Raw genomic sequence first — 21,235 nt, 5'->3', positions numbered from 1 at the left:
TTATATACAATATTAGAGCTGAAAGGGCCTGAGTCTTCAAATGTGGACAACAGAAGTTGTAATTTGGCCAAGATCACTTGATCAGTGGCCTAACAGGCTGGAATCCAAATATCCTAGGCCACATACCTACATGCGTACTGCATTTGACTTGAATCTGTTATGCTGAATCTGTTATTATTTCTTAATCGTCTATGCAATGGACCCACAGACTTTCACACGTGAACATTCATTTTTTCTTGCTCTGGATCAACTGAAATTCACACAAATCTGAAAAAAAATGAATTAACTTGGAGTGTTTATTTTATCTATGGAAAGTTCTGACATCTCACTGATAATGATGACACAATAATCGGCACAATGAACATGTTTTGTAAAAGGGTTTCTAAGGGACAGTTCAGTGCCATTTCTAGTCATGGCTGCTTCTCACTGCCTGAGTCTCACCAAGGAGGGAAATTTTTTGAGTTCAAGTTTATTTCAAGTGGTAAGTGAAATTTTATTTTAGTGGATTAGAGTATTGCTTCCCGAATGCGGTTTCAACCTGCAAAAGGTTAGATCCTGAGGAATGTGTGGGTGTGTGCATGTGTGATAAGCCTTTCCTTGGAAGTATTATCCTTTTTTTTTTTCTTTTTGAGACGGAGTCTCGCTCCGTCTGTCACCCAGGCTGGGGTGCAGTTGTGCGATGTCAGCTCACTGCAAGCTCCACCTCCCAGGTTCACACCGTTCTCCTGCCTCAGCCTCTCGTGTAGCTGGGACTACAGGCGCCCACCACTACGCCTGGCTAAATTTTTGTATTTTTAGTAGAGACGGGGTTTCACCATGTTAGCCAGATTGGTCTCGATCTCCTGACCTCGTGATCCGCCCGCCTCGGCCTCCCAAAGTGCTGGGATTACAGGCGTGAGCCACCGCACCCAGCGTATTATCCTTTAATCTGGGATTATGTCTCTACTTATTTGGGGGTTGAGAGGAAAATGAGGAGGTGGGAGTTAAAATGTCTTTCTTGTTATGAATAATGGTTGACTGCTTTAAAAAATGTTATCTGGCAAAAATGAACAATGGATTTTTTTCAAATCCATAAAATCAAAAGTTTGTAAACACAACTAAGTTATATCACATTATCTTTTTTTTTTTGAGATGGAGTCTCACTTTGTTGCCCAGGCTAGAGTGCAGTGGTGTGATCTCGGCTCACTGTAACCTCTGCCTCCCGGGTTCAAGCGATTCTCCTGCCTCAGGCTCTTGAGTAGCTGGGATTACACGTGCCCACCACCACGCCCAGCTAATTTTTGTATTTTTAGTAGAGACAGGGTTTCACCATGTTGGCCAGGCTGTCTCAAACTCCTGACCTTGCTATCCGCCCGCCTCAGTCTTCCAAAATGTTGGGATTATAGGCATGAGCCACTGCCCCTGGCAACATCATTTTATTACTATGTTCCCACATACTGAATCTCATTTTAGCATAAAATCAATGTCCATACAGAAGAGCACACACCCAACATCATCACCCTTAGTTCACATCATTTCTATAATGGTCTCTTGATGCCCCTTCATTCTTCTTAGTCCCACCATTTTCATGACCAAACGTGTGCCCCTCCAATTCAGACAACCTGTTTCTGATCACAGCCCCCATCATTTAGTGTTAGTGTTCCACTCCTCCCACAACAGTGGATCTTCACGTCCATCAGCGCTATCAGATCATGGATCACATGTCTTATTCCCTATTAGTCCCTTCTTTTCATTTCTCTGTCTATCCAGCTTAGAGTCCATGGTTCATCAATTCAGAAAATCATTTTGCAGTACTCCAAAATCTGTGGCTCCTCTGTGCCCTCCTCAGTGTGGGCAAAAGCCCAAAGTTGGACAAAGCCAACACATGCGATATCCATGGCAGCACCCAAACAGCCGCGTGTCACCGGGTAGATTCACACAGCCGCACAGCCTGGAGCCACTGCACATTTGTAACCGTTGGTTTCAACCGGGCCCCTACACATGGCCCAGCGACCTTACTAATCTCTGGTCAACTCCCATTCGTGACAATGATTGTTTCAAGCCTGCCTTACTCTTCTAGCCCTCGATCTATCATCTCCCTAACTTTGAACAGAGTTCTGTCTTCTGCTTCACAGAAAATACATAAGTTACACTAAGGGAACTTCCTGCCACAAAACTACAAATTTAACTTCACACCAGCCCATTAAAAAAAAAAAAAAGGTTCTTTGCCTCTTCACACCCCACCCCCAGCTATGCTAGAATTTACTGCTTGGGGTTCTTAGGAACCCTGTACTGTCAGTTACCTTTCCCTCTAGTATTTTCAGTCTTAATCTCCTAACTGGATCCCCACCATCTGCATTAAACCTATTCAGATCTCTCACTTAAAACAAAACCCCCAAGTCTTTCAACTTACCTTCTCCTCCAGCTCCTTCCCCTTCTCCTGTGTGGAAGCTCCAGTGTATCTAACCTGTCTCCTTCATTATCTGGGCAAACCAGCCCCTGATATTTCATGTAGGTTCTTTTCTATTTCCCTAAGTGTCAGCCGGTCTGAGAAATAAAGGGAAAGAATACAAAAGAGAGAAATTTTAAAGCTGGGTTTAAAGAGGAATTGACAGCAAATTCCTCTGTCAAAATCCCAGCACCCAGAGGAGGCCATCAGTAAACATCAGCGGCTTGTTGTACAACCTCTTAGGTTGTTCTTCCCATTAGACACATTTAACATTTATCTTGTGGAAAAAGTTTTAAATTCACAAATACGGTCACATGTAAGGCCTGAGATCTATGCAAACAAAGTATCTTCCTGGCATTGTGGTCATTTCAGGGTCAGGACCTTCTGCAAGGACTTGGGAAGCGTAAGTGATCTGTCGGCCCTGTTTAGTAACTGCCACCACCTCAAAAACTAGGCTAGAGTTCTGGTGCTTCCTCTTTGACTCTTCCAAATCATGCTTCTGATTAAAAACATGTTAACTTCCAATTAGTAGCACAACATCAAAAACAACAGCAACAAAAAACTCAAACACATTGGTAATTTTAAGTTTGAATGTGTATTTTGAAATAAAAATGGAAAATAACAAATTTGTACAAAATTGTCACACAGGAACACACTTTAATGAGATACCATTACATGCTATGTGTATTTAGAAAAGTTACAGATCTAGTAAGAAAAACAGTCATTGACAAATGCGAGTTCATTTTTTGAGCAACAAGAAATCTCCCGTGAAATGTCAGACTGGAAGCCAGTGAGACTTGGTGAGTGACGGCTCAGCACCTGTGAGGCCTGGAGCTTGCCTCCCAGGCTGGGTGCTCAGCTCTGGCCTGCGGCTGGATACCATCTAGAGTCCTATGTGGTCTTTTTCTTTCAGTAAACAGTATAAAATATACTATTTTCCTTTGATTGTAAACTTCAACAGAAAATAACATGCTTAAGAATTGTGCTACAAAGAGTACTATGATTTTTTATTGTAACTCACCACATTTAGAACATTTCCACTTCACAAGTTTCTGATTTGCTTCACTTTCTTACTTGGCAATGGTGCCCTGACGGCATCGTCCACACACACCAGTGTGTATGGAGAAGCGGGCTGCAGGCCCTTCCTGAAACCATGCTCCATGGCTCTGCCTTCACGGAACAGGCCGAGTCCTGTCTCTGCTCAAGATCAAACCATCTGCTCGCAAGTTAGAGGCAGCTCAGCCCATCCATTTATTGCTTTCCTTATATTCCATTTTTTATTATTTAAGCTGTATTTTCATATGTCTCTATAGAATTTACTTACATTACCTGGCTAATAATCAACAGTTTGGGCTTTTTATATCACAGCTCTTCAGATAGACTGCTGGTATGTGAAGCTCACCTGATCTGCATAGGGACAAATCAGAAGGTATTTTTGCTGGTAGATCAGCTGCACTGTAGCACCTTACAGTTAAAACTCCACCCTCTAGGAATGTTATGTTTTAGTCTTAAAGAGTCAAGTTTGTTCACACTTCCTCTCACATAAAATACTTAGTTTCTTTCTTAATATTAAACATTATTATTATTATTATTTTTTTGCAACAAAAGTGTTCAGGACAGACATCGCAAAACCATAATCCCAGATAAATGGTCTAAAAATGCAGTTAGGTCACCTTTGTATATCAATAGTAAACAAAAGGTTTGAGCCTTTGACCATGCCCATAGATGCCTAAGTTCTTCCACATCATCATTTCTATAGTTTGACAAAACTAGAATACACAGTCTTAAGTGGGGGGAATATCATAAAAATTCATTACTTCAATGTTTAACTTTTTCACGATTACTTGAAAATTCATAGCACAGCATTACTGCAACTTGCTAATCATGAAAGCTGTAAATTAACAATCACTGCCTCTCATAATGACTGCACCAGTATCCATTTTTATTTATTCCTAATTTAATTCAATTGCAACTACCTGGCTGTAAGTTTGAGGTAGCTTCACAGTGGTTCCACCTGATGGAAGGAGTATGACTTAAAGTACCCTCTGCAGTATGAGACTAGGTCAAAATGAGAGGGAAATAAGTACCAAATATACCGTCTTCTCACTTGGCATACAAACGGAAAAAAACCACCAACCAACCATTTCTTTAGTGATAAAAATACAGTTCTTTTGTGAGCATGGAAACAATACATGGAATCTGTTTCTTTGCATGAAAAGTAGCATCAAGGGAAAAGGACTCAAATTCTGTTGCCACCTTTCGGTTAACCCGGGTAAGAATGTGCATAAATTCAAGCTTGTCGGCGTACTGTTTCAGCATGGCACAAAGCGACTGGATGAACCAGGAGCCATCCTTTGAATTTCGCCAAGAATAATAACCTAAAAGGCAAAATACAACGAAAATACCATGGATAGCTGATTTTAGTTGATTCTATAAATTATTATGTAGTCATAAAGGCAAGAATAAGCATAAACCTACAAGTCTTATTAGCCAGACAAAGAAAAAAAAAGACACCTTTGGTTTCAGAAGAAATGATGCTGAAGAAGGAAGAATGTGTGCTATGCGTACACCCCCTGCTTTCAGCAAAGACAGGCGCCGGGACCAGCTTCACGAACACTGAATTATTCAAAGTTTTACTTTTTGGACTCCCCTTTCAATAGGCAAGAACAGCAAACATGCAGAAGATGCAAAAGTAAAGATGTATAAAAAGGATCATTGTAAGTAGCACAGTGTTCCAATCAGATTTCACCTTACTTTAATACTGACTTAGTCTAGAAATAAATTGCTTTGAGTGTCCTGCTTGTCTACAGAGCATCTGAATAAAGTATAATAAACACACTACCGAGTATTCAAAAGCTCTAAAAAGGGAAAATAGTGTATTTATCATACTTTGTTTTCTAGGTTAAATGTTAGACCCATTGCTTTTAACTTAGAGGTACTTTGCTTGGAAAGATGCCTAGAGGATAAAATAAACCATATTGAGCATATTTTAAAATGCCACACTGCTTAAGAGTACATTTACTTTAAGTTTCCAAACTCTGACACCCTGAGTTAGTTGTGTAAGTAAATAGTGGTATAATCAACAAATATTTATTTAGACGATGTGCAGAACTGTAAAAAAGTGGAGGTTAACGGCATATTCATGTATCATTTTTTACCTTCTTTATTTTCTCCCACTCCACATCTATCCTCTTGTATACTAGTCATGTTTATCTTTTTTATTTACTACCTTTCAAATAATTCCTGAGAAACATACCTCTCTTCTTCTATAAGATGCAGCGGAAGCTCTGACTTGGCCTCTGTTGCCACATAAGTCCAATGAATGACATCGTGCTAGTCTACTCTATGTCTGCATATTTTTTTTCTTTTTTTGAGACGGAGTCTCGCTCTGTCGCCCAGGCTGGAGTACAGTGGTGCAATCTTGGCTCACTGCAACCTTTGCCTCCCAGGTTCAAGCAATTCTCCTGCCTCAGCCTCCCAAGTAGCTGAGATTACAGGCGTGTGCCACCATACCCAGCTAATTTTTTTTGTATTTTTAGTAGAGACGAGGTTTCACCATGTTGGCGAGGCTGGTTTTGAACTCCTGACCTCAAGTGATCTGCCTGCCTTGGCCTCCCAAAGCACTAGGATTACAGGCGTGAGCCACCACGCCTGGCTATGTATGCATATTTTGTAGCCAAACTTTTGGCTAAAGATAACTTTTTGAGACTTCTCTTTGATGAAGGTTCCCTAAAATATAAACAAGTTTTGATATCTTTAGGGATATCAAAATCTTGACAGTCTCTGAAACACACTCTTCATTGTATAATTCTGATTAGTCACAGTGTAATTCATTTAAAATCCACATGTAACATTCCTTATGTGTAACTTTCTCACCAGGTGCTGTGGAGTATGCATACAAGAAGTCGGCCTCCACTGGGATTTTATGACACGCCATGTCATCCTCAACACCACTGTCTGTCTCAATGCCACAGTCCAGTTCTGTGCCACGGCAGGCCTGGGTGTTAGAAAATAAATATTTATTTATAAAAATGTGTGTGTGAACATGTAACTTATTCCTAAAAACGTTATGTAAAAATGGATGTTAATTATGCTGAGCCTTTTTGATATAAGTATATTAAAATTTACTCTGTATCTTTTAAGTGGTAGTTTAAATAAATGAAAAATAACAATAGTTCATTAACTTCAGGGAAAAAACCACAAATCCTTTGGATAATTTCCAATTGAGAAAAGTAACCCCTGCTTAATCGTCAACAACCAAATCACTCAGTTATACATTACCTGAATAATGAAAAGTTTGGGTTTTCCAGTTAGACTTCTACAACAATCCCCTCTGAAAAAGCTTGTAATTTTTTTCAGGTCAAGAGGTCCATTTGTTCCAAAAATTATTCCTTCTTCACCATGGCTCAGAAGCACACAAACAAAACTGCTCCTTTTGCTGTGATCTTCTTTAGAAACTGGAAAGACATTTGCAAATAAAAGGAAAAATAAAAATCCATGACTTTATTCAACAACTTCAGATATACTTCATGGGAACATGATGAAGAAACTGAGAATAAAACTGAGAGATCATCTTAATCTAACCTGGGGCACAGCAACACATCTCAAACCATTTTATGAAGTTGGCATAAATAATTTTTTTTAACTTCTTAGTAAAGCATGTAAGATTAGGGTTATGTACAGTATAATTCTACAATTCTCATATTTTATTATACATGTAATTATTGCTAGACCATAATATAAAATTGTACAATGAAGTTCACTCTTCTAATTGTTTCTTCTTACCATTACGCATCAATTCCACAATTTCTTCACGTGTAAGATCGTTTTTATTCCTGACTTCATATTTCAAGTTTATGAATGTTTCCCTGAGGTTTGCTGCATCAACATCTGTACCAGACCGAGATGCCATTCCTTGGAACAGAAAGAATTACTTTTAATTGTATTGAAAACAAAGAATAAGTACTTTGAAATGAAATTAACTACCCAGCAATTCAAAAGTCCACAATAAATTCTTCCTTTTAAATGGTAAGAGAACTCAAACTACTTTGAGTTTGGTGACACAAAATCTCTTCAACTTTGTAGCTTATAAGATATTTCATAATATAAGCTTATCAGTGTTATAGCCAAAATGATCTTTCACAGCTGTTTAGGTAGTGAAAAACAGAAACCAATGTCTAACGCTAGGGGCTTGGTTAGACAAGTTACACTCACTTATATAACGGGATATACTATGTTGTCATTTTCACAGATAAAATGTTGCCATGGGAAAATCATCATATTAAAAAAAAATAAAACTAGAAAACAATATGATCCTATAATACACACACACATCTGTTATACTCAGAGGAACTGCATGTCTCTGATTCTAACTTCCCAACAATTTTAAGATAGCATTACAACATTTATAGTGTCTTCAAGGAAAACCCCCAGACACTATTGCGGTTCATCAGGTATTCTGCTACGGGTAATCTCTATCCTTCCAATCACCATGAGAGTTGTATTATTACTAGCTTCACTTGTGCAGATGTGGGACATATACTAGGGTTAACAAACCAGTCTAAAGTGACAAAGCTATGCTGGGCCTGTAGCCAGGGCTCCTGGGCTTTCTACCACTCCATTAGAGAACCTTCCACATTAATGTACAGATGGACTGCATGATGCACTCAGATTTCAAAATGCTAAATCTCGGTGGGAAACACCCCTCAGAATTGAGTGAATTTGATGGTATGAAGACTAAATACAAACAGTCTACACATATCTCCAAAACGTTGTTGATTATCTCAGCTGTGTGACAAGATCACTGGCTTCTGGTGCTATATTGGCTGCCTTTTTATTTTTTATTTTATTTATTTTTTAGATAGGATCTCGCTCTGTGGCCCAGGCTAGAGTACAGCAACCACAGCTTACTGCAGCCTCAACCTCCCAGATTCAAGCTATCTTCCCACCTCAGCCTCCTGAGTGGCTGGGACTATGGGTGCACACCACCACATCCTGCTACCTTTTTTTCTATTTTGTACAGATGGGATTTCCCTATGTTGATCTTGAACTTTGGTGCTCAAGGATCCTCCTGCCTTGGCCTCCCAAAGTGTTGGGATTAGAGGGATTAGAGGCGTGAGCCACGGCGGCTGGCCCAACACCAGCCTGCCAGAGATCTCATGAGAACCCAACTTTTACATTGCAAAGTAGGAAAGGAGCTCACTGAGGGCAAAACCCAGACTGCTGGTCTAAATATGTGGGGGAGGTGCTGGTGGTAGTGGAATGATATGCTTGTTTTTGGTTTTTTAAACAATAGAGGCAATAGTGCAAAATTCTATAGGAAGAAGGTATCCTAAAACTAGAAATGTGAGGCAGAATATCTGGAAGTAAATTTCCAAATATGCATAAAGCAAAAGTAAACAAGGTGCTGTGTTAATGGTCGAAGGTGGCATCTCAACTTATAGCCAAAAGCAATAAAAGTGGTGCCATTTAGAGCTCCATTTTCAACTATTCTCTCCTCACTCCTTATAACTAATCTGACACAAACCCTGCTATCCTCCCAGTGTGATCTGGCTTCCTTCCCTTTCCACTACCACTCTGATAGGTACTGGCCCACATTAGATCTACTATAGCTTCTCTAATTAAAAATTAACTCTAATATCATTAATATGCCAATTCAAAGAACTATCACAGCATCAATTTAAAAGGGAAACAGCCATAATGGTCATTCATAGAGTAAATTTTTGAAATTAAGTGAATGGTATTTTGGGGGATGCAGTATTATATAATCACGATAACAGATATGAAAATTATGCAGCCATATGAAAAATGCTATTACTTTAAGCGAAACAAGCAGAATACAACATTGCTTACATGTTATGAATAAAAGCAAGCTTTAAAAAGAACTGTCAAGAAAAAAATATCAATACACCACATATTAATTAGCTTTTCTGGCACTGTGAAGGATTTTATTATCTATATTTCTGAAAAAAATTCTCAAATGTAGTACTACATTCAAGTTGTACCTAGTACAGAAGTCAAGAGGGGAATCTGGTGACAAGGCCACGGTAAGTTTAATGCGAGCAGTTTCAGCAGTAGAGACAGAAAATAGAAAAAGACTCAAGAAGGAACAGAAACAAGTGAAGAGTACAGGCTTAAACTACAGGTATTCAAAATTTAAGGAAGAAGGGAAGGAGATAAAATATCAAAGGAATTAAAAGGAGCAGAGTAAAAGAAAGGTCTCTCTAAGATGGGGAGCTTCGTAGGGTAAGGAAAGACAGGCAACAGAGCACATGAAGATACGAGGAAGTGAAGCAGAACAGAAGACGGATTTAGATTTTGGGCTTTGGAGCCACATAGACCTAGCTCTGCCGCCATACTGTGTGACTGTGCAAGGTTTTTAACCTTTCAGAATTTCATCGTTACTTTCCAGGTTGTCATAAAATTAAATAAGGCAATGCTTGTGATATGTCTTGCAGTTTCTGGGGAAAAAAATAAATACTACCACTTAACTGTTTTTTGAGAAACTTATGGGTTCAAAGAGGGAGTAGAAAGAAGAAAAAGCAGCAAGGACTACAGAGAAGTCAGGGCAGAAGCAGCCAAGCATACAGATAGGAGGCCAGCTGATGGAAAAGGAGGCTGTGACGTTGAGCAGAAGAGGAAGCATTCACATGTATCACAGGACCCGTAGGTCCTGCCCAATCTCTACTTCACAACTAGTCTGTGTCACAGTTTACTGACCAATCATACCTCAATAATACTCCTTTTAGTATCAAATGTAAATGGTGCAAATATTTGAAAAGGATTAAAAATTCTGTAAGATACGTACCAGTGCTTTTATGAAAATTCTTATTATTAATTATTATACATAAACCCATCTCAGGATAATCCATTTTATAACTGTTGTCCAGGGATATTCCAGAGTCCACTGATTTGCTTCCATGTATGATTTTTCTGTTTAGAAATAAAATAATAACTTCATAAAGGTAGAAATGACCACGCTTTCTGTTTACATTAGTGCAATTTTTATAACTCACAGTAACAGTTAACACTTGTTGAATGTTATAAAACAGGCTGGTTGTCTTCATTTCAATTTCACATCAACAATTATACAGATGAGAAAATGACCTGACATGAGGCTAAGAAATGTGCTAAAGGTTATGCAAATATTGTGTCACAGCCAAGAAGGAAGGAAAGTATCTGTTGGACTTCAAAGTTCAGGCTTTTTCTTTTTTTTTTTTTTGAGACTAAGTCTCACTCTGTTGCCCAGGCTGGAGTGCAGTGGTGCAACCTCGGCTCATTGCAAGCTCCGTTTCCAGGGTTCACGCCATTCTCCTGCCTCAGCCTTCCGAGTAGCTGGAACTACAGGTGCCCGCCACCACACTTGGCTAATTTTTGTATTTTTAGTGGAGACGGGGGTTTCAGCTTGTTAGTCAGGATGGTCTCGATCTCCTGACCTCATGATCCACCCACCTCGGCCTCCCAAAGTGTTGGGATTACAGGCATGAGCCACCGTGCCCAGCCGAGTTCAGGCTTTTAACTTCCATGTTTTACATTTTCCTCTAAATTCCATCAAATACCTTTATAATTTAAAAATTACTTATTAACTTTGTGAAATATTTTATCCTTTGAGGTAAAAGTAAGAATCTTAAAAATTACCCTGAAATGATGGGAAATCAACAAAATGCAAATATAACTCAAAACACAATATTTATCACAATTCATAAATTATTCCTTAAACCCCATAAGCTTAACAAATTAGTAATTCATGAATATATAAAAGCATTATTGAAAATAATTGAAAATATCTGTCTGGAAGTCACTTATCTAAAAAAATCTCTGCTATCTAGATTAGGGGTCAGTACACTTTTTTTTTTTTTTTTTTGAGACGGAGTCTCGCTCTGCCGCCCAGGCTGGAGTGCAGTGGCCGGATCTCAGCTCACTGCAAGCTCCGCCTCCCGGGTTCACGCCATTCTCCTGCCTCAGCCTCCCGAGTAGCTGGGACTACAGACACCCACCACCACACCCGGCTAGTTTTTTGTATTTTTTAGTAGAGACGGGGTTTCACCGTGTTCGCCAGGATGGTCTTGATCTCCTGACCTCGTGATCCACCCGTCTCGGCCTCCCAAAGTGCTGGGATTACAGGCTTGAGCCACCGCGCCCGGCCTAGTACACTTTTTTTTTAATGGGCTAAATCTTAAGTGTTCTAGGCTTGTGGCCATCTGGTCTCTGTTACAGCTACTCAATTCTATTTTTTTTTTTTTTGAGACATGGTTTTACTCTGTCACCCAAGCTGGAGTGCAGTGGTGCCATCATAGTTCACTGCAGCTTTGAACTCCTGGGCTCCAGTGATCCTCCTTCCTCAGCCGTCTGAGTAGCTACAACTACAGACAGGCATGCCCCACAATGCCCAGCTAATTTCTGTATTTTTTTGTAGAGACAGGATCTCGCCATGTTGCCCAGGCTAATCTTGAACTCCTGACCTCAAGTGATCCTCCTGCCTTGGCCTCCCAAAGTGCTGGGATTACAGTTGTGAGCCAATGCGCCCAGCCATAGCTACTTAATTCTGGTGAAACAGGCTTAGGACAACATGTCAGGGAATGGGTGTGCCTATATTCCAAAGAAATTTGATAAAAACAGGCGTCAAGCTTGATCCCAGATCTAGACTAAAAGTCAGGAAAAAACAGGTCTAGGAACTGCCAAACACTAACACCTACAGTCCATATACTCATGCACTCACATTATACACAATTCCAAAAATACCGTTGGAAAAAGATTAAATGTAGTAAATTAAAGGAGTCAGGGTCAGAAAGCAGTTATTTTTAATTAGAAGTGAAGAGCTTCACATTTACAGATTAAATTTAAACCCTAAAAGCATGACTTGACCTTTGAGTCATACAGATAATGGATCACAGAACTATAAATCCCAGCTCCCAACGCCTATTCCCCACTTGCTCTGGCTGCCTCCTAAGGAGGTAGGTACTTTACAAGCATATGATAGCTAGACCAAGAGGGGATACTCCTAACAAAAGGCAGAGGCTGTGAAAGCCGGGAATGTGAGGGCAACTTATCACAGGATCAAAACAACCCTAAACCTGTCTGGGGCTCCCGTACAACTTGTTATTGAAGTGGTGTTCTGTATGACATGAAAAGGTAGGGCCAGGCAGGGTGGTTCACACCTGTAATCCCAGTACTTTGGGAGGCCGAGGCAGGAGGATCCCTTGAGGCCAGGAATTGGAGACTAGCCTGGGAGACACAGCAAGACCCCCATCTCTACAAAGACAAAAAACAAAAATAACCAGGCATGGTGGCACATGTCTGTAGTCCTAGCTACTCGGGAGGATTACTGGAGCTCAGGAGGACAGTGAGCCATAATTACATCACTGCACTCCAGCCTGGGTGACAGAGCAAGACCCTGTCTCAAAAAAGAAAGAAAGAAAAAAAGTAGTAGGAAAATGTGTAAATCACTTTCAAAGGATTTTTTTAAAAGAGATGGGGTCTTACTCTGTTGCCCAGGCTAGGGTGCAGTGGTGCAATTATAGTTCACTGCAACCTCTGGCGTGTAGCTAAGACTGACTACAAGCACACACACCACGGTGGACTAATTGCTTTTGTTTTTTGTAGAGACAGGGTCTCATAATGTTGCCCAGGCTGGTTTCGAACTCTCCACCTAAAGTGATCCTCCTGCCACAGCTCCCAAGTAGCTGGGATTACAGGAGCAAACCACTACACTGGCTAAAATGATTTAAATAACAACAACAACTCTCTAAAATAGGACTGCATTTCAAAAACTTACTTTCTAGAAAAATCCCTTTGCTAAACAAAAATTGTGAAATCTTTACTGGTAACTTAATAGTATTTCTGTCATTGTATTGTTTAGTAATAAATTAGTTTGTAATTTCCAGGGCAGCCGAGAATAATAATACTGGGTTTCAGAAATAAACTTTCAGAATTTAAAGTATTACAAGAGATTCCAAATAAATAATAACAGACATGAATTAAAAAGTGAATTTGAGTTTTATCTTTTCCCTTTTTCCATCTGCTAGTTATTGGAAGCATTAGTAAGCAGAATATTCCAAAAAGACACGGGGAAAAAAAAGGGTAAAATTCATCCATAACTAGGTAATTCCTTCCTGGACTGCAAATCGGCATTGCATTTTAGTCATAAAAACTCATAAACAAGACGTCAAAAAACTCCTCCCAAACCCAAACCCTCTAATCCTATAGAATGATTCAGGAGGGTAGAAAGCACCTGGGCTTGGGAGTCCTGCCTCTCCTGTAGTGTCCTTTTGGTTCCAGGACTAGGTTTCCAACTATGGGTCTCACACCCTACTAGGCCTTTCCTTTCATCTTCCCTTCAGTTCTGTAAAAGCTTTGGCTCCATGTTAAAGACGAGGTTCAGAGAAGAGGTTAGTTTACGCAAAGCCACACAGCTGTCTGAGGTAGGAAGTCAGCTTGGTCTCTCTGGCCTGAAAGAGAGACCACTCTCTTTCTGCTTTTCCCACTCCTCGAGGTTTGCTGTATTACACATCCCCATCTTTCTCTGATTATAAAGAATTCCATTTAAATACTCACGGTTCCAAACTTTTAATGGATTTTGAATCCACTGAGTTTTCAGTGTTCTCCATGGATACCTTTATTAACTAGAATACAAAGAAAATAGAAGTTAATAAAAAATCAGTCATAAAACCACTGCATTATATTAATTATCCCAGTGATTATTTTTCCAAATTAATGCCTCAGTTCCACCTCTACTGTTAAAGGTGTATGTGAGTCAGTTTTGGGGATAATGATTTCTTAGCAATGGTACATACAATTTAGCCTCTCTCTCTTTTTAACTGAGCTATGAATTACATATAGTGAATTACATAAAGCATATAGATAGTATATAGCTCGATTTTTTATATTTACATGCCCTCATAAGATTAAGATATAAATTACAGTTTATTTCTTTTGTAAGACAACACAGCGGGTCATTTCTAAAACTGCAACTCAACACAGTTAAAACAAAAATCAAACACTTCCCACCACAATGGTATAACTCACATAACACAATTCTACAATGCTTAGATTCCCAAGATAAAGTATCAAGATGTTTCAAATCTCCACTAATTTTTTTTTTTTTTTCTTTTGAGGCAGGGTCTCACTCTGTCACCCAGGCTGGAGGGCAGCAGCGCAATCACGGCTCACTGCAGCTTCGACCTCCTGGACTCAAATCCTCCCGCCTCCGCCTCCCGAGTAGCTGGGACTACAGGCATGCACCACCGTGTCTGGCTAATTTTTGTATTTTTTGTAGACATAGGGTCTTGTTGCATTGCCCAGGCTGGTCTCCAACTCCTGGGATCAAAGCGATCTGCCCACCTAGGCCTCCTAAAGTGCTGGGATTACAGGCAAGAGCCACCGGACCTGGCCTAGTCTTTATTTTTAAACTGGGTTTTGGAAACCCAACGTCTCATTTAGGGTAGTAACATGGCTCACGAAATGTAAAAGTAAAAACTACAGTTTCTGCTTTCATTCTTCCATCACACAATTGTATCTCACAAGGTGAATCTGTTCTTATAAGCAAAGCAACTATCACTTATTGAGCTCTTAATATACACCAGATGCTCTGCAAGGCACTCATTTTTAATCTTTTCAAAATTCTAAAAGTCAGAAAACCCAATTTCTGGCGGTTAAGTGACTTTGTCGACAGTCACAAGCTAAGTGACAGGGTCCTCTTCCCACTCTGCTATGCCGCCTCTGAAGAAGCCAGCTCCTTACTACTTTTCTGCGGTTCTACCAGGCATTCTCTGGCTTTTCAGAAGCAAAGGTACTTCCCATGGCAATCCACCTCCCTAAATAGAGGAAAACAAGACCAAAGGCAAAACAAAAAACAAGAACAAAAAATACTGAATGACCTTCTCCAGGTTCTAGAAACCCTGACAATGTCAAAAATTCCAGTCAAAATACAACTTTAACCTCACTCCTACGATACAATCAGAAATACCAAAATAATACACAATCCTATAACAGGAATTGCTAACCCACAAAAGTCCTTCTAGAAAGTCCTAGGTAACTTTCCCACTTTTAAAATTTTAATCTTTAAAACTGTGGTAAAATAGACACAAAATTTACCATTTTTAAGTGTACAGTTCAGTGGCACTGAGTACAGTTACATTGATGGAATCCATCCCAGAACTTTATCTTTCCAAACCGAAACTCATTACCAAGGTCCCCAATTTCAAGGTCTCTTGGAAAACGTAATTTCTTCCCTTCTATTAAGACAAAGCTAAGCTCCTTCCTCTCCTCTCTCCCAGTTTTGTGTGCACCCCTAGTGGGGAAAGGTGCCTTAATAATACAGAGGAGAGCCAGTGCCACCATCTCAATTTAAACACAGGAGACGGGGATGTTTGACCTTCTCCAAGAGCCAGTCTATGCTCTGCATTTCAACGAAGCCTTTGCTTTTCTACCGTCTTACCTCCTGTAGGCTTTCTGGAAAACCAAGGGAAGATGTGAGTGTAATTGGGATAAATCATCTTTTAGTTTGTCAGTCAACAAATACTTTATGCCAGATATCATCCTGGGAAATAGGAAGAGTGGAAGACAAGACAAAGTTCCTATCTTCCAGAAGTTCTTACTTTAGATAGAAGAATAATTATACAGTAGTATACCTGTGGGGCAGGGGCGGGAGGTACCTCCCAAGTCCCCCAGTAGATACTTGAAACCAAATACAGTACTGAACCCTACATGCAGCATGTTTTTTCCTATACATACAGACCTATGAAAAAGTTTAGTTTATAAATTGGGCGAAGAAAGGGATTAACAACAAAAACTAATAAGGCTTATGTGAACATAAGCACTGCCATACCACGACAGTTGATCTGATAACCAAGACAGCTACTACGTGACCTGCCATTCGTCACTCAGTACATACTACATATTAACATATTTATTAATAGTGGCTGTCTGGGTGATGGCATTACTGACAACTACTTACTCCTAACATTCCTCTAGATCTTCTATTTTTTTTCTATAACATCTGCATTTTTTAAGTGAGAAAATAGCAACAAATATTATTCTATAAAATAATATCAACAAAGGTCAGGATTGTTCCAGCCAATTTCAACTCTTGGCCCTGTTTCAAGAGTGACAAAAATAAGGGTATTCAAAGTAGCCACCCTTCCTTGCCTCTATCATGCTCAGTACCATGTTCCCGTCTATCTGCCTTTCTTTTTTTCTTTTATATGTACAATAAACATGTATTAGGTAGCAGGAAATCTCAAACTTCCTTGAACCATAAATATCATAGAGACCAACTTGTTCCATGCACATCAATTCAAAGCGGACAGACCACAGACAAAATCATTAGCCACCTGCGGTTGAGAAACAAATTGTGGTTGACTTGATTAACTGAGAGAACAGTACAGGGTAGCTAATAAGTCTGGAAACACAGGTGAACACATAATAGTTTACTGATATTGCATTATAATCCATGAGGAAATAGGTTTGTTTCAAGACTTTATGGCCAATCTATAGAAAATCTAAAGTGAAAATCCAGTGGGCCTCATCAAAGATACACAGATTGCACATAATGGGCAATGCGAATTAAAGCAACATTGAGATATCACCACACCCCTAGCAGAATGGTCAAAATCCAGAACACCACGAACACCAAATGCTGGCGAGGATGTGGAGCAACAGGGATGCTCAGTCAGTGCTCGTGGAAATGCAAAATGGTACAGCCAACTTGGAAGACAGTTTGGCAGTTTCCTACAAAACTAAACGTACTCTTACCATATGATCCAGCCATATGGTAAATACGCACTCTTTGGTTTTTACCCAAAGGAGCTGAAAACTTATGTTCACACAAGCCTGCACACAGATGTTTATAGCACTTTTATTCATAACTGTCAAAACTAGAAGCAACTAAGATGTCCTTCAGTAGGTGAATGAATAAACAAACTATGGTATATCCAGAGAACAGAATATTATTCAGCGCTAAAAAGAAATGAGCCAGCAAGCCATGAAGACATGTAGGATACTTTAAATGCATTATTACTAAGTGAAAGAAGCCAGTTGGAAAAGTCCATATATACTGCATGAGTCCAACTATCTGACAATCTGGAAAAGGCAAAACTACGGAGACAGTAAAAAGACCAGTGGTTGTCAGTGGCTAGGAGGGAGGGAGACAGCACAGATAATTTTTGGTTTTTTTTTGAGATCGAATTTTGCTCTTGTTGCCCAGGCTGGAGTGCAGTGGCACGGTCTTGGCTCACTGCAACCTCCGCCTTCAGGTTTCAAGTGATTCTCCTGCCTCAGTCTCCCAAGTAACTGGGATTACAGTCGTATGCCACCATGCCTGGTTAATTTTTGTATTTTTAGTAGAGATGGATTTCACCATGTTGGCCAGGCTGGTCTCGAACTCCTGACCTTGTGATCCGCCCGCCTCAGCCTCCCAAAGTGCTGGGATTACAGGCTTGAGCCACTGTGCGCGGCTAGCACAGAGAATTTTTAAGGCAGTGAAACTACTCTGTGTGACACTATAATGGTGGATACACGTCCTTGTAAAATTGTCCAAACACACAGGACAAACACCACCAAGAGTGAACCTGATTGTGAACAATGGAGTGTGGGTGATGATGACCTGTCAGTGTGTGTCAGTGTACACACTGGTGCAGGATGTTGATAATGGGGGAGACTACGCATGTAGGCGGGGGGTGGGCAGGAGGGATATAGGATATCTCTGTACGTTCTTCTCAGTTTTGGTTTGAACCTAAAACTGCTCTGAAAAATGAAGTCTAATTTAACTTCTGAAGCTGAGCTTGGAGCTCCTGCCAGTATCCTTTCTAGCCCCCAGTCTGCCTCAGATTGGCTCTCTGAATGCATTTGCGAAATGCAGGGCTCACAGTCTGTGCTCAGGAACCCCCGAATGTGGACCAGCTTACAGACAACCAAGGCTCTGAAGATCTCTTTTCAACACTTCTGCAAACAGTCTAGTAATTCTCACACCAAGATACTGACTTTCAATAAACTTGTGTCTTTTGCCAGCAATAAAACTGTGGGATAAAATTATTCTCTCCTTGTGACTGGTAGTGGAAACTTTAAATAGTGACCAGCTTTTCAGAGTACTTATAATATTTGCTTCTTGGCTCAGACCAATCTAAGATCTCCTCTAAATATTAGGTGACTTAACTTCAAAGTCATTTTCTTTCTATACATCAAGTTAATAAGGTTAAAAAAGTCAGAGAGACCAATCAATACAAATAACTATAAATTAATCATTTCTGATATTAGACACAACAGATAATTTTGTTTTAGTAAGAGAGCTGGTCACTGAAAGAAAAAACGAATTCTTCTACAACAGGATTTAAAATATTGTCTATTTGATAAAGATTTCTCAGGGACAAATACTACAGTGCACTTCATCAACTTCACCATTAGTATCTGAACAACCTACATTGCCTCAGTGATCAGTTTATTTTGATACACTTCTAAAAATTTATATGATGGTAAATGAAATCCTTACAGCATCAGACACACGCACATTTGCTCTCTATGTGTCATCATCCGCTTTTTCCACATGAAAGCACCAAATCCACACTCCTGGGAGCAGAGCTTTGGTTCCCACAAGACTCACTAAAGTGCTGCCTAGCATGACATCACCTCCATTAGCTAGTGCCCAGCGGAGTACAAATTATTCTGAGGAAGGTGATCTCATCTTAGAAGGATAAAAAAATCATATCATATGGGACATATTCACTGCCTTAAATGAAAACAGAATTTAGGTTTTCAGAACATTCTTATTTGACAAAACATAAACAGGAAAAATAATTGGGATTTAAAAAGTTTATCCTGGCATAGCAACGGACTTAACATGAATTCTTTCTTACTGGGCTGATGTAATTCTTTTCATCAATTCAGGATGCTGCTGCTAAGAAAGGAAATTTCTGAACGCATATGTTTATGGAAAGTTCTCAGTAGACCAACTGATATTACTTAGAAACCTGGAACTCAGGTCTCAGAATCACTTGTCTAGTTCCTGGATCCCTTAACACTTGCCACCAACGCTGTAACAGTCAGGTCTTCAAACACTAAAAAATACTGTCAGTATAAATTTATTTCACTCTAAAATAGATATTTAGATACTTCAAGCTGTGTTTTCCTACACAAGTAAAAAACTGGAATGTTCTCCCTATTTACATGGTGGCGAGCCAACTACTCATTACAACAATGAAGTAAAGCAGAACGCAACATCTACAGCATTAAGGCAGAGAAATAAAAATTAATTTCTAAAGTGAAATTTCTATATTAAGCTAAAAGTATTAACAATTTGAAACAACCTGTTATTGAAGAGTGAATGTGTGAAAGTGTGCCTGTGGTGGGGAATTCAAAAGGAGATGTTAAATTAGGATTGCCAGTCTCTTAAAAGAGTCTCTAAAACTGGCAATCCTAATTTAAATTTTAAATCTCTAGAATTCTTAATCAGCTCATCTGTTACCCATCATTAGGCTATTGCTGGTTCCTGTCCTACAGGGAAACTCTGAGGTAAGAAATAAAATCTGGTTTCTGCCCTAACGGTTTTTAAATCTCAAAATGAGATCTAAAAAACAACTCTGTTGGTTTCTGAATCATGTCCATGAATGTAAATGCTTTTAAGAAACATTTACTAGTAAAGATTTACCAAGACAGTAGCCAAAGGAAGAACAGTGCCGCATGTGACATGAGAGGTGTGTGCAAAACGCTGTGTGATGACTGTTCCTCTTACTGCTCAGACAGGCTGGGTACTGAACTCAAAGTACAAGCGTATTATTCGTGAGTCCTCCCAATGACACTCTGAGGAATAAGGATCCCCACTGCAGAGTTCAGGTGACTGAGGCTAAGAGAAGTTAATGAACTTTAAAGCGGCACAGCCAGGATTCAAACTAGGATCTTCCCAACTCAAAGAGGGAAGACTCCCACTATTCTGTAGACAGTTTAGTACTATATGAGTGATAACACTTAATTTCAGGGAAGGAAACAAAAATCCATAATCTCAGAAGCTTTAAATAAGACAAAGAACATAAATAACATGATAGAAAGTTACTGCAGAGATACCAAAATAACACAATGCACTGAATTCTAATGAAGGAAAAAAATGGCAAAAATGAGTATGGCATTTCTGATGCGACTAGGTAGTTTATTTTTATTTTTTCTTTCCTTCTTTTAAAAAAAAATTTAACAAACTCTGCATGTGGCATTCAATTTACTTCTAAAGTGAAATAGGCCAGACATGGTTCGCGCCTGTAATCCCAGTGCGATCCCACTTTGGGAGGCCAGAGAAACCCCATCTCTACAAAAAAGTAAAAACAAGTAGCCTGGCATGGTGGCACACACCTGTAGTCCCAGCTACTCAGGAGGCTGAGGCAAGAGGATCCCTTGAGTGTAGGAATTGGAGGCTGCAGTGAGCTACGATCGCACCACTGCACTTGAGCTTGGGTGACAGAGCAAGACTGTTTCTAAAAATAATAATAATAAGGCCGGGCGCGGTGGCTCACGCCTGTAATCCCAGCACTTTGGGAGGCCGAGGCGGGCGGATCACAAGGTCAGGAGATCGAGACCACAGTGAAACCCCGTCTCTACTAAAAATACAAAAAAATTAGCCGGGCGCGGTGGTGGGCGCCTGTAGTCCCAGCTACTCAGGAGGCTGAGGCAGGAGAATGGCGTGAACCCGGGAGGCGGAGCTTGCAGTGAGCCGAGATCGCGCCACTGCACTCCAGCCTGGGCGACAGCGCGAGACTCCGTCTCAAAAAAAAAAATAAAAATAAATTAGATTGCATGCCATTAGGGTTTACTAATTCTAACGCTTGAGAC

General features: G+C 39.9%; 1 protein-coding gene and 1 long non-coding RNA gene across 6 annotated transcripts in view; one reads left to right on the top strand and one right to left on the bottom strand.

Annotated features, from left to right (window-relative positions):
• The first annotated feature begins 397 nt into the window (after positions 1-397).
• LOC116274114 lies at positions 398-6,460 on the top strand. The gene is made up of 2 exons (XR_004182598.1): positions 398-481; positions 6,308-6,460. It is a non-coding gene; the product is annotated as an uncharacterized LOC116274114 (long non-coding RNA).
• Positions 3,005-21,235, bottom strand: part of CASP3 (caspase 3) — a 21,928-nt gene continuing 3,697 nt past the window's right edge. For 3 of the 5 annotated variants that reach the window (XM_021938972.2, XM_021938973.2, XM_031664140.1), the window contains 6 exons: positions 13,982-14,049; positions 10,236-10,360; positions 7,214-7,342; positions 6,710-6,885; positions 6,305-6,425; positions 3,005-4,806 (listed from right to left, as the gene is read on the bottom strand). In XM_021938972.2, coding sequence (XP_021794664.1) covers positions 4,577-4,806; positions 6,305-6,425; positions 6,710-6,885; positions 7,214-7,342; positions 10,236-10,360; positions 13,982-14,034 — 834 coding nt within the window. In that variant the 5' untranslated portion in view covers positions 14,035-14,049 and the 3' untranslated portion in view covers positions 3,005-4,576. The remainder of the gene's footprint in view (positions 4,807-6,304; positions 6,426-6,709; positions 6,886-7,213; positions 7,343-10,235; positions 10,361-13,981; positions 14,050-21,235) is intronic. The other 2 variants (XM_031664142.1, XM_031664141.1) reach the window with 1 other exon arrangement.

The sequence above is a fragment of the Papio anubis genome, chromosome 3 (genome assembly GCF_008728515.1).
Source record: "Papio anubis isolate 15944 chromosome 3, Panubis1.0, whole genome shotgun sequence".
NCBI classification, from domain to species: domain Eukaryota; kingdom Metazoa; phylum Chordata; class Mammalia; order Primates; family Cercopithecidae; genus Papio; species Papio anubis.
Note: the sequence above shows the minus strand (reverse complement) of the source record. Positions and strands in the feature narration are given on the sequence as shown.